We start from the raw sequence: 11,874 nt of genomic DNA, 5'->3' as shown, positions 1-11,874 counted from the left end.
GATTATATCATATGATTGTATGACACCATGGCTTATTTAGGTTAATATCTAAAATGCTCTGTAAAAAGTGCATGATCCTACTATTATCTCCATAATATCCTGTATAGTCAAAGGTTACAAATCAAAGATATAGCCTTAAATGGCATTTTTGTATTTGCCTTTCGGCTCCATTTATATTAGTGGTTCCCAGGCTTTTTGACTCGTGACCATAAGATGAGGCAGCGCCACCATGCATCACAAGTTATGGCCTTTGTGTGGATGTGCAGTTTAACCAAAGAGTGGTTTCATCATCTTAGACTTTTTCATTTGTATTTAATACTCTGGGGGGAGTCCAGACCAGGCAATGCCACTGATTCTGCAAGTCTCAGAAGCCGTGTTTCTGTATAGTACCCTTAGAACCGGTACGTAAGAGCTCTGACACACCAAGCTAACTGTCGGCCGACAGTCAGTGTCAGGCTGTCTGTGAGTGTCTGTTGTCCTAGTTCTAATGGTATGTCCCACACCGTTGGCACTAGCTGGCCCTTGACAGCCCTTATCGCCTGTTTTTCATACGATTCAGAATGTTGAATTGGCGGCAGATTTGTTTGTCAGAGAAATTCCTCTGATTGGCAGTAAAGCTCAGTGGATGAGAGGAGAAACAAAAGTGAGGAAAGCAAACAAACAACTAGTCAAGGTAGAGAGAGATTAAAATAAACGCATTATCAGGTAAAATTATTTCCTTACTTATTGAGTGGTTGTAATTGTTTGTGTTATTGTGTACTAGCTCATGGTAAATACGCTTTATTCTTTGAGCATCGGGTTGTGTTGTGAATGTGCTAACTGGCTAACTAGCATCTTGAATCTGTGCTGTCGGTCTTCTGGGGTCTTTTTGATTGACGAATACATACTGCTGCCTGCTGCTATAAAGAGTTATGTCCTCTCACGCAGCTGCAGACTGTGCGTGCTAGCTGGCTGTTGGTAGACCTGTGGTGTGTTCAAGTGCAACTTTTTGGCAGAGACACAGGGGACGTTAGGCAACACAACAGTTGTCCTTCATTGCCACTAGTTCTTTGATGACGGTTTGGTGTGTCTGAACCTTAACCTTTACGGGCATGTACCTGAAACTTAGATGTGTTTAGCGTTTCCACCACAGATAGTTCTGTTAAATGTAAGTGGGGTTGCTGCTGTGTCACTGCCTTGTCCAGCTCTCGCTGTATTTTCTCCTCACATACGATGCAGAGGAATGTTTACACCTCACTGATCATCCACGTAACAGGGTTACACACAGACATTTTCAAACCAGAAAAGAACAGGTTGGAGTGTTTACTCTGTGTTGCAGTTGATGGGATTTTTAAAAATGGGTTTGTACACTGATTCCCTGTAGAGCAAGACTCTCTCTTGAACAGTCAATGGTATTTGTAGATCCACCTTTTAGTAACAGATAAGTATGCCAGGAAAAAAAACAGAGAGGTGATGAAAAACAGGAGGTAATGGAGTGGTTCTGTTGGTACCATCCACAACTTTTGACAATAGAAACCAAAAAATAATTGTTTCAGTGAACTGAACTGAACTGAACTGAACTGGACTACGTGGTGGAAACAAGGCTAGAGCCTCAGTAATGGAGCTCCATTGCTAAACGGCTCTGAAAAAAAAGCACAGTCACCTTTGAGCCTGGTATGCATTTATATTCTCTCTACCTCTCTGTCTCTTGTGGAACAGTATGAAAACAAACCAAAGCCAGCACTACTTTTGAGGTCTGTGACAAAGAGCAAAGACCTCATAATGGCAAACTGTCTCTTTTAATTGACACTTCTCTGATGAAAGGCTTTCTTTAAATGGCTATTTTTTTCCTTTTCATGAAGCCAGTGCTATTAAAGTCATGACACCACCATCAGAACACTTAATGTATCGTATGACATTTGAAAAGAATAATTAGAAAATAGAAAGGGCATCATTTCACAACTCCAAAATAGAGATTTTCAGTGTGAGATCACTTATTGTTCACTTTGGCGTACATAAAATACGTCAAATTATCCAGAGGGAACGAAACATTGCACTAATTGTATTATGTGTAATATTATTTAATAAAAATTATAAATTAAAACATAAATGCATTGCAAAGATAATCTGTAAAGTCACAAAAATCAACAGTTTCAAATACAGTTTGGGAAATCTTAACAACTTGTTATGATACGCATGTGTAATATAAAACTAAAGTTGTTAACACAACTCATTATATAAAATTAAAAAAGAAAAACACATGGACTGAGTGCTCCTAAATTCAGCCCACAGTGCCATCTGCTGTTTCTACACCCAACAAATGAAGTTAGGAGAAAACCAGGATTTTGAAGTTGGAGTCACTTTAGCATCATCAAATCTATTTGTTAATAAACCTTTTAATGGACTTTTTTAAAGCCATGCATAGCAGTGGATACTAATCAAGAACTGTAGGTTTTCCAAATGAATGAATTAAAACTTATAATTACCAGCAAACACATGCAAAAAGCTTAATGACGCAACCAATCACACTCACTCAAACTTTCTAACTAATAATTTATCTGGTTTAATTGTGTCGCTTGAAATCATTTCAGTGGTCTCAAGTGAGCAAGTGCTGGCAATCAGACCTGAGTGGCTTTCAGTGAACTCATGAATGAGAAGGTGAATAATTAAAAGCTCCTTGGCCTCTCAGTGGGCGGCCAGCCTAAGTTCATACCTTCGTTGTGCAGTATTTGACACGTCTGAAATCTTGCGCATTTGATTTGTTAAGTAAGCCGTGTAAGATCAAAATTAACTTCAATAACACTCCCAAATATCATCATATCAAGTTTTATCAGCTTTTTAATAAAACATAAAATAAGTCTATTGTTATTTTCATAAATTATTTTTAAAAAATTAGCCTAAAACAGTTTTGTCTCTGTGGTACGTTTAGTATTCTTGGAATTTGGTGATTTCTCAAGAAGATATTTTCTTGGTGCAGGATCATACGCAGGATCTTGTTGTCTTACCTAAAAATAAACCAACAAATATTTCAGGTGGCACTACCTGATACTGCCCTTTGACCATAAGTGACTCATCCTGTTTTGTTAAGGTCACCCTTGGAAGAAGACACGATATGTTATGAGCCAGAGATACTCTGTAATATCTAATATTGGATGTGTGTGGGGCTTTTGACCTGACAATACCCAGAGGAAACCTCCAACCTTTTCAACACAAAATGTTATGTACCTGTGTGGACTCCTTATCTGTCCTCATCTATTCTCTTCCTCCAGCAATCTGTCTGTCAATACTGTCATGAAAAGGATCAGTCAAGTATGAGAATTTCATACAGGCACACGCCCGGGCGCCTCACTGCGTTTGACGACTGCTTAATTCACACTGTTGACCTTTCCAGGGGGATAAATACACTGTAATAAACTGTACCGATAAATGATGTGGACTACGCATATGCTGCATTGTCAAATTCTTGTAATTGAGCACACGACAGATGTAGTCTGCAGCAAAAATATGCATCATGGTTTGTCCATGTTCCTTCGCAATCACTGTTGATGTTATTATACTTCTGTGTCATTTCTTCCGCTCTGAAATGAAAACAGTGTTCAGAAAACTGCATGAGTGCAAGTAAGCGTGTGAAGCAGCACAGTAAATGTCACAGCGCTTCACAGTGAAAGATAAACCCTGCAGATACAATGGGAATAAAAACATAAACTGGTCTTACATACAGGTACGACTCAGACTCATTGGCTTCTTTCTGGCAGGTTTGCCTCACCATTTTAAAAGCCTAGTAGTAGCAATTGTATCTTTACTGCTTGGTAAATGCCCTGTTTGGAACACAAGATTTCTGTTCAAAATATGAACCTGTTAAACATCAGGGTTGTTTTCTTAGACTTGACACATATCCTCTAGGACACAGAAGACATTATACAACTGTGTGGTACTAACCATGACATGTAAATGTCATTATCACATGAGAAAAATGCTGTATAAAGCCTTTTGTGGCACTTGTGGGAGCTGTGTGCTGTTTCTTTAACTGCCTTCAGCGATGTCACCTGAGTCAGCGTCAGTTGGAGCCGAAGACAGAAAAAATAAAATCTTGGGGTCTGGGGTTAGAAAAAAGTTAGAGATTACCAGACTTTGCTCCTCATCTGAGGCTTGAGGCTATCTTAGCCACTACTAGCATAATACACCCAAATCTGTGGTTGAGTGCATTGTGGGTAATGTAGGCACCAGGTTTTGACAAGGAATAAGAATGGTTAGAAGAAAAAAAAGTAACAGTATCTCTAGTTCTGTTGATTTTATTTCACTGGTGAGGGCAACACTAAATCAATGGAGTATTCTTTTAAAGGAGCAGTGTGTAGGGTTTAGTGGCATCTGGCGGTGAGAATTGCAGGTTCAACCAACTGAAACTTCTTCTGTGCCAACTGAACTCCCAGTTAGAATTCCTTCAGTGTTCTTTGTTTAAGAGATTTTTACTGGGAGCTGAATTATTCACAGAAGTCTCCTCTTCAAAACAACTGAACCTGGTGATTTCAACAGATAAAAACACTGAATAAAGCAGTTTCATGGTCCAAATCAGTTTATCTGATGCTGTCTGGCTTGTTGCAGATGGGCTGCTAGCCTAGCATCTGTTATTGTGTGCTCACCTTTTTTCTCTGATAACTTAACATCCAGGAAGTTTTAACTGGGAGTGGTCTCTTCCTTTCCAAAACAAATGGACCTGGGGTCTCATTATAAAATAATGCAAAGGATCCATACTAAAAATGTACGCATGGAGAAAAGAGCCAAAAATGGCATGCACCAAAAAATATTCAACAGTTTCTGCAATCAGGCTTCCACCTCACCATCTGTGTGACCAATTTCGTCCTTTCCAAAATTTTCATAAGCATGGGTCACAATTTCTCCCACCAAGACTGTTTTTATATGTCACAACTTTTCCATTCCAAGCCTCTTTTGGGCCTCATTTTGTGCATACTCATTGTATATAAATTAGACCGCTGGTGATTTAAACAGGTACTAAAAAAAGCAGTTTCATGTTAAAAATCGGCACTGTTTGGCTTGTCACAGAGGGGCTGCTAACTATAGTGACCAACACAAAAATGCAAAACCAAATGGCCCTAACTAGAACCAGTGTTTGGTTTGTCCGTTCAGGGCTACTGAAACATGGCATATTCCATCGAGGAGGACTGGCTCCCATGTTTATATAAAAAGCTCATTTAAAGGTAACAAAAACACAATGATTTTTATTTTCAGGTGATATATGCTAAAGAAATATAGGCTCCATTTCTGCCAGTTTATCCCTTTAAATCCTATTGGACCTTTAAGTACATTTTAGGTACGCATACTTTCTGTTTCATGCTACTTTATAAAGGCCATCTCTACTCCACTATTAATATGGAATAAAATATTGAACAATTTATTCCAGATTTATCCTACAGCTGTACTACTCACTAGAAACTTTAGCTATACATCAAGATTTAGCATTCAAAACATATGATCACTTCATGAAATCTAATATATTGCTGTTGATTAAATAAAAATGCTAAAATATTAGATATTAGAATACTTTATATAGGCTACATTTTGATGCTTTACTTTGCTGTTACTAATTTTTCTTACAGTTAAATACCTCCTATTTTTTCCCAACCTAATGAAACGGAAGCAATTACTCAGAAGTCGCGTCCATCACCGTGCAGTGACGTAGACACCTCCCGCTATCACCCTGTAATCTCTGGACAAACAACACGAGTAATAATAATTACAGGCTCGGGATGATATGTTGTCGTCGCGGCTTTCTCATCATCACTGGTACTTTTAAAAAGACCCGCTGACGTGCAGCTTGTATCAGGACGGGCATTTAACTTTGATCATTAGTCACTTGTATCAAACATACCGGGACTATAACAGGTCCGCAGCTGGAGCGCCTTTCACTCGGCTGCGATATCGGTTCGCACAGTAACGACTATGCTGGAGATTTTCTAAAGTTAAATCAAGACGAGTGAGGATTCAAATAGCGCTGTTTAGATCTGACATTTTCTCTGATAACATGGGCGGAGTGTGCGTGTGCTTTTCATGGACTTGCAGACTGGTGTGGCCACTTTTTATTATGCTGGCTACAGTGCCGTGTATGATGTACTGCTCAGATGTTTCTGCAGTAGCTGTGGGAAAAATGTATCCACGCGGCAACCACTGGGCAGTAGGTAAGAGAAACTTCATATTTTTAAAGAAGTTAAATGATTTTATAATTTTTAACTACTATTGTATTTGCTAGATTTATTTGGTAATTGTGCAGCATAGTTTGGCCAGAGTAATTATATATCTCGTAAGATCATAAAATATTAAAGCATATTTGGGACTTCGTGATATCCTGCATGCTTAGTTGGTCTTTTGAACAAATAATAGCGCACTAACATAAATGTTTATTAATTATTTAGCCATTATAATGCAGTAATTTGCCTGCCTCACCTGTGTATCAACTTAAAAAATGTACTTGTTATCTGTTCATGTAATAAAGTAGACTTTTTTTCTTCACAGTCGAGTAAATTGAATTAAGTTAATTGAACATACCTCTTAGATATGAAAGCTATTTCATGGGTAACATACACTGAATACATTGCATTTGATTCAGGCTTGCAGTGTTGTGAACGTGAGTCTTTTTATGTAAAGTTTAATGTCAGATATATCATGATGGAGTTGGTTAAATCAAATGTAGTCAGACCACAAACAGGTTTATTCCACAGCAGTTAATGCATCCCATTACATCCCATTCCCCAGGTCATTTAATGGGAAAGAAGAGCATCGAGAGCCAGCCTGAACTGCAGGAGACAAACCACGACAGTGACTACCTTATGTCTTCAGAAACAGCTGGGGTCACTGAGCGTTTGATTGAGGCTCTAATGCAACAAAAGAGCCAGAAACAGACGGTGCCACAAACTGCAGACAGGCTGCTTCGGCTGTACAGCAGATGGAGAGAAGAGGACAGAGACAAATATCTCAGAGAGGTCAGTTTCTGGATCATCAGTGTTCATCAGTGATTCTTCAAATGTTACCTCTTTTCTGGGGAAAAAATAAGATGGTTATTTCTCCCTTACAGACGTCAGACCTGCTTCTTCTGGCTTTGAAACTGCAAGACAATGACTCCACCTGAATGAATGCAAGATGAATTAAAATACAAAGTCATCAGTACCTACTAAACATTAGCTCTGTAACTACATATTCAGACTGTATATATTTTTTTCTGGTAAGAGTATGCTGGAAACACATGAGAAGTGTATTTTATCAATGATTTCTAATACGCACATCAAGCAGTAATCTGATTACATGCTGACATGATGAGTTTATCTTACATGAGCTGAGAATGCTGAATAAAAGTAACATTATGATAACTGCACTGTGAATTTCTAATCATGCTTTGCACACCTCAAATGGCCTTTTTGTCTTTACCAAACATTCACTGTCTGTGTTTGACAATGTATAATGCTCATGAAGCGCACTCCCTCTGTACAATAACAGGTTTGTACCACTAGATGGCGCACAACATCCATGTTGAGAGCATCTGTAGTTAAATTTGTAGTAACTTACCAATAAGGTGAAGCATTAAGAGTTAACATGATCATAATTACAGATGACAAAAGCAGTTTATGGTCCATTCAGTCAGCTGTGATACTGTCTTTTTTGTCCTCATTATAACAAGCACAAACACACCCCAGTGTGTCTTTAGGACAGTTAGGATAGATGATGACGGGGACTATTATTAGCCCTCAGGAGCTGCAGACAATAGGAAATGCTAATTGAAACAATTTAGTTACACACATCCTTTTTTTAAGCCAAAGGAAAGTTTTTTCTTCTGTCCTCTTCGCTCATTTGTCGCGGATGATTGGCGAACAATAGAGGTATGAGCCACTTTCACCCCGTCATTATGAGTCTAATCCCAGGAGCGAATGGGATAAAGTTTACAGGAGTTAATGAAGAGGAAATAAGTGGGAGGAAGTCTGGGAGATTAAGCTGCTTCTTTATCACACCCTCCATTCTTGTGTTTACATGAAATGATTAAATGGTAAAGTGGTGTGAAACTTGATACCATAAAGAGGTTAAATGGATTTATTTGATCCAAAGTTGCATTTACAGTATGATGTGGGGCCCTTAGGGTATTTTAGACAGCATTTGCAAATTAACTCCAGTATGAAATGATATAATGAAATAGCTCCCCTTCAACACTTTGCATTTAGTGTCATGTTTTATTGCTTATTGTTCCCAACCTTATAAACACAGTGGAGTCCACCACCAAGGGGAGCTGTATCCAATTTTTCCCAACTAGAGTGTACTGAGCTTCCCTGTACTTCCACTCTGCAGCATGATTAATGACGCTTTCAATATTCTGACATAAATGTGATATTGGCAGATCAACTGCAGGTCATGGATGCTATTCTGTTACATATTACCTTTGCGTCGCTGTCACTCCTGATGAACACTCTCATTATTTCCACCCAGTCAGACATTTCTGACAAATCTCCAAGTCTAAAATGTCACAAATCATTTGGGAAAACATGATTAGCCACGATTTTGTTTATGAATTTTTACATATAAAGTTTATTGTGTAGACAAAATATTCACATTCGTTAAATCTTTCATGATGCAGATCAAAAAGCAGCAAAGGAAGGATGAAAACGAGGAGTAGCTCCATGTACAAAAGTAGAATAAATACTGATGGATACTAATGAACCTGTTATATTGGCAGCATAACACCGGATAAGAATGAGGTGGGACTGAATGATTGTAAAACTTTACAGTAAACATGGACTGCAGGGAAGATAAAGTAGAAGAGAAAAAAAAACAGATGTGCGGTGTTCATTAGTTTTGGATTTTACAGGAAGGTCACAGTTAGTTTCATAGATTTTCAGTTAGTTGCTTGATGACACTTAACTTTAAGTCCCCCTGTTTAGCATTTATAAACAGTGCAAACATTTAATAAATAGTTTATAACATTATAGCTTAGTGATAAGTGGCTACAAAGATATTTAAAGTGTTTATTAATGTACAGTATTTGTCAGCAATTCTCAAATGAAGATGTATTTTATGTTAATAGAACCATGTTTTCTGTGTTGTCTTATGGGTGCCCATAGGAGGATAAATACATTAATAAACACTTATATCTGCTTATACTTAATTATAGTTTACCATGATCCATTTATTAAACATTTACTGCGTATGAATGCTAAATAGGGAGAAGTGTTACCCTTATAAGTGAAGAGGATGTCTCTAATCCTGGATGTCAACTGTAGATTTCACTCTTTAAAACTTCCAAATTAACAGTCCTGTCAGCATGAGGATGACGTCACCTCCTCGAAAGATGCAGCACGATGCATCCTGGGTTTCAATGTCCATTTTTAACCTCTACTCAGCATCACCACGTCTTCCCAATAGACTGAATATGTTCCTTGGCCTTCATCCTCAGTGAGGCAATACTGGAGTTCCTTGGATCAACTGAGCAGTGGTACGCTGGGGGCGGGGGGCACATGGAGACCATGTGGGGCAGGTGAGGACTGTGTCCCAGGGCAGGGGAGTTGAGGAAGGAGGCCGGCAAGGAAGAGGGCATGGAAGGGGGAGGAGAGGGGGTGTAAGTGCCCGGGAGGCCTTGTGAGCCCGTGATGAAGCCCGGGAGGGACTGCAGGGAGGTGGAGGTGGTGATCGGGGTGGAGAGCCAGGGGTCCAGCTGCAGGCTGGTGCTCAGGGAGCTGGTGGGAGAGCGGCTGAAGGAGAGCAAGGAGGAGGAGGAGGAGGAGGTGTCCTGGAGCTTGATGGAGCTCACCTCCAGCTTCTCTTGGCGACGCCACTTGGCCCGCCGGTTTTGAAACCACACCTGGAAAGATAGAAGAGGATTTAAATTTTAAATTAAAAGAAAGTAGGTACAGTGTTACTCATCCCTGCAGAGGCAACTGAGCTGATACAAAACAAATAGAAGAAGAGAAAAACACTTCCAAGGCTGAAATTGCCTGAAAATCTAGCCATTTTGTAAAATATACTATTAGTATGTGAAAGTATTCAAATATTTAGAAATGTGGAGGATGACAATATGAGGTATGTAAGTGGTGATTTCAGCTATTAAACACTGCACTTTGCATTAAATTGTAATGCTATAATCAATGATTAGTGGTAGTTACAAACATAACATTTTAAGATATTGATTGAACTTCCAGTTTTTTAGTTTCTTTCAATATTATATCTGTGATAATAGCTATGACTGAAGCTCAACATTTTGTGATCTGTGTGTTAAAATTTAGCCAAAATGAATGAAAATGCTTTTGCATTTCATTTGCAAGAACTAAAACTGTCATCTTCTTTGTCATCTATTTATGATTCCATAGCAAGTTAAATATCCCTACAGTTTCAGTTAATGTGAGCAAATTAAACCAATGTGTTACAAATTGTTTTTCAAAATGTCCAATTAATCTCTTAAATTTGATGTAATAACCGGAGATTTACCCCAAATAAGCCTTTAATTTAAATCATTTTGGAAAGATCCTTTATTTTTTCTTGTATTATTAAAGATGTTACATTTGTTTTTAGGGTTTGTGTTGGGAGATTATGCATATATGGACACAAATTTGCCCTCATTGCTGCCTGCAGGCCTTCAGGACCAATATATGCGTTCACAATAAGGTAAAAAAAGGCGATGCCAGTGTTGCTTTTGGGGACGTACCTGGACTCGGACCTCCGGCAGGTTGACCTTCAGCGCCAGCTCCTCCCTGCTATACACGTCCGGGTAATGGGACTTCTCGAAAGCTCTCTCCAGTTCGTGAAGCTGGAAGGTGGTAAATGTTGTGCGGTTCCGCCGGTGTTTCTTTTTGGGGTTTTCATCATCGGACAGTTTGCCGTCTCTGTCGGGTGAGTCCGGGCACACCGAGGCGTCAGCGGCGCCGCTGGCACAACACACACCTGCAGGAGGGGGAGAGTGGGAAGACAAAGTGTTGGGTTTTTGAGTTTTGAGCCAAAGTTAAATATGCCACCTTAAATCTTATTCTGCTAGTTTCATGTAAAACATTTTTTTTGTGCGTTTTTATGTGCTGATGTGTACTTTTTTGAGAATTTTTGCGCACCATTTACGCACTATCAAAAAATGGCACCTGATTTTGTTGAGAAATAAGTTTAGGTTTTATGTTATCTTAAGTTTAAAAAACTTGATAAACTTAAAGACCTAATACTTAAGACAATATGAGATGTTTAAGTATATTTTTGCGCATAAATTGTCTGACTTCATGCTGAATTTTGGAGAAATCCACTTACTGTCAAAACTTTCTGAGGAGTGACTTTTCTTCAGCGGGGTCACAATTACATTCCGCTCCGCATCTTTGACCAGGAGCTTCTCTGTCATACTGTAGCAGGCCGACTTGTGGAAGATGGTGTCCTCTTTAAATCCCAGTATCGCCTCTATGCTGTGGACTGTGGACGGGTTGTCCCCCGGGCTCTGGACGGAGCGGGCGGAAGGAGACAGGCGCTCATCCATCATCATCATCACTTGGGAAGTTGATCCAAGGAGCCACATTGGTCGGTGAAGTCCAAAAGAAGGTAAAATTACTTCTTTAAAAAAAAATCTGCTGCTCTGTGTTTTTGGTAAAGTTGTAAATTTCAAACTAGAGTGGAAAAGTTGCGCACAAGACCCACACCAGTACGCCGGTCACGCTCAGTGGATACGGAGCATCTTCAGATGGGGCTTTTAAAGTAGTGCCTGCTGTAAGACCCCCTGCTCGTGCGGCACCCCCGCTGCACGTCAGAGAGGGGACGTCCTGTTGGATTTGGCCCTGGATTTAGGGGTAACTGTGCGCCCATGCAAGCACCAGCGCGCACACCGTCCCTGTAACTCCTCCCCATCTCAACTGCATCAGTCAGTGCTGGCTCTAAACC

General features: G+C 39.5%; 2 protein-coding genes across 2 annotated transcripts; one reads left to right on the top strand and one right to left on the bottom strand.

The window, feature by feature from the left end:
- Positions 1-5,647: 5,647 nt before the first annotated feature.
- On the top strand, positions 5,648-7,333 carry grp (gastrin-releasing peptide). Its single transcript, XM_033647047.2, has 3 exons — positions 5,648-6,173; positions 6,748-6,974; positions 7,067-7,333. Exons 1-3 carry the CDS (start codon positions 6,020-6,022, stop codon positions 7,118-7,120), a joined length of 435 nt encoding a protein of 144 aa, XP_033502938.1. The 5' UTR covers positions 5,648-6,019; the 3' UTR covers positions 7,121-7,333.
- A 1,240-nt stretch (positions 7,334-8,573) lies between these two features.
- On the bottom strand, positions 8,574-11,641 carry rx3 (retinal homeobox gene 3). Its single transcript, XM_033647046.2, has 3 exons — positions 11,257-11,641; positions 10,673-10,908; positions 8,574-9,832 (listed from the first exon to the last, which is right to left on the bottom strand). The coding sequence occupies exons 1-3, from the start codon at positions 11,513-11,515 to the stop codon at positions 9,377-9,379; spliced, it is 951 nt and encodes a 316-aa protein (XP_033502937.1). The 5' UTR covers positions 11,516-11,641; the 3' UTR covers positions 8,574-9,376.
- Positions 11,642-11,874: the final 233 nt, after the last annotated feature.

Source organism: Epinephelus lanceolatus, chromosome 19, assembly GCF_041903045.1.
Source record: "Epinephelus lanceolatus isolate andai-2023 chromosome 19, ASM4190304v1, whole genome shotgun sequence".
NCBI lineage: Eukaryota > Metazoa > Chordata > Actinopteri > Perciformes > Serranidae > Epinephelus > Epinephelus lanceolatus.
This window is presented reverse-complemented; position numbering and strand designations above follow the sequence as displayed.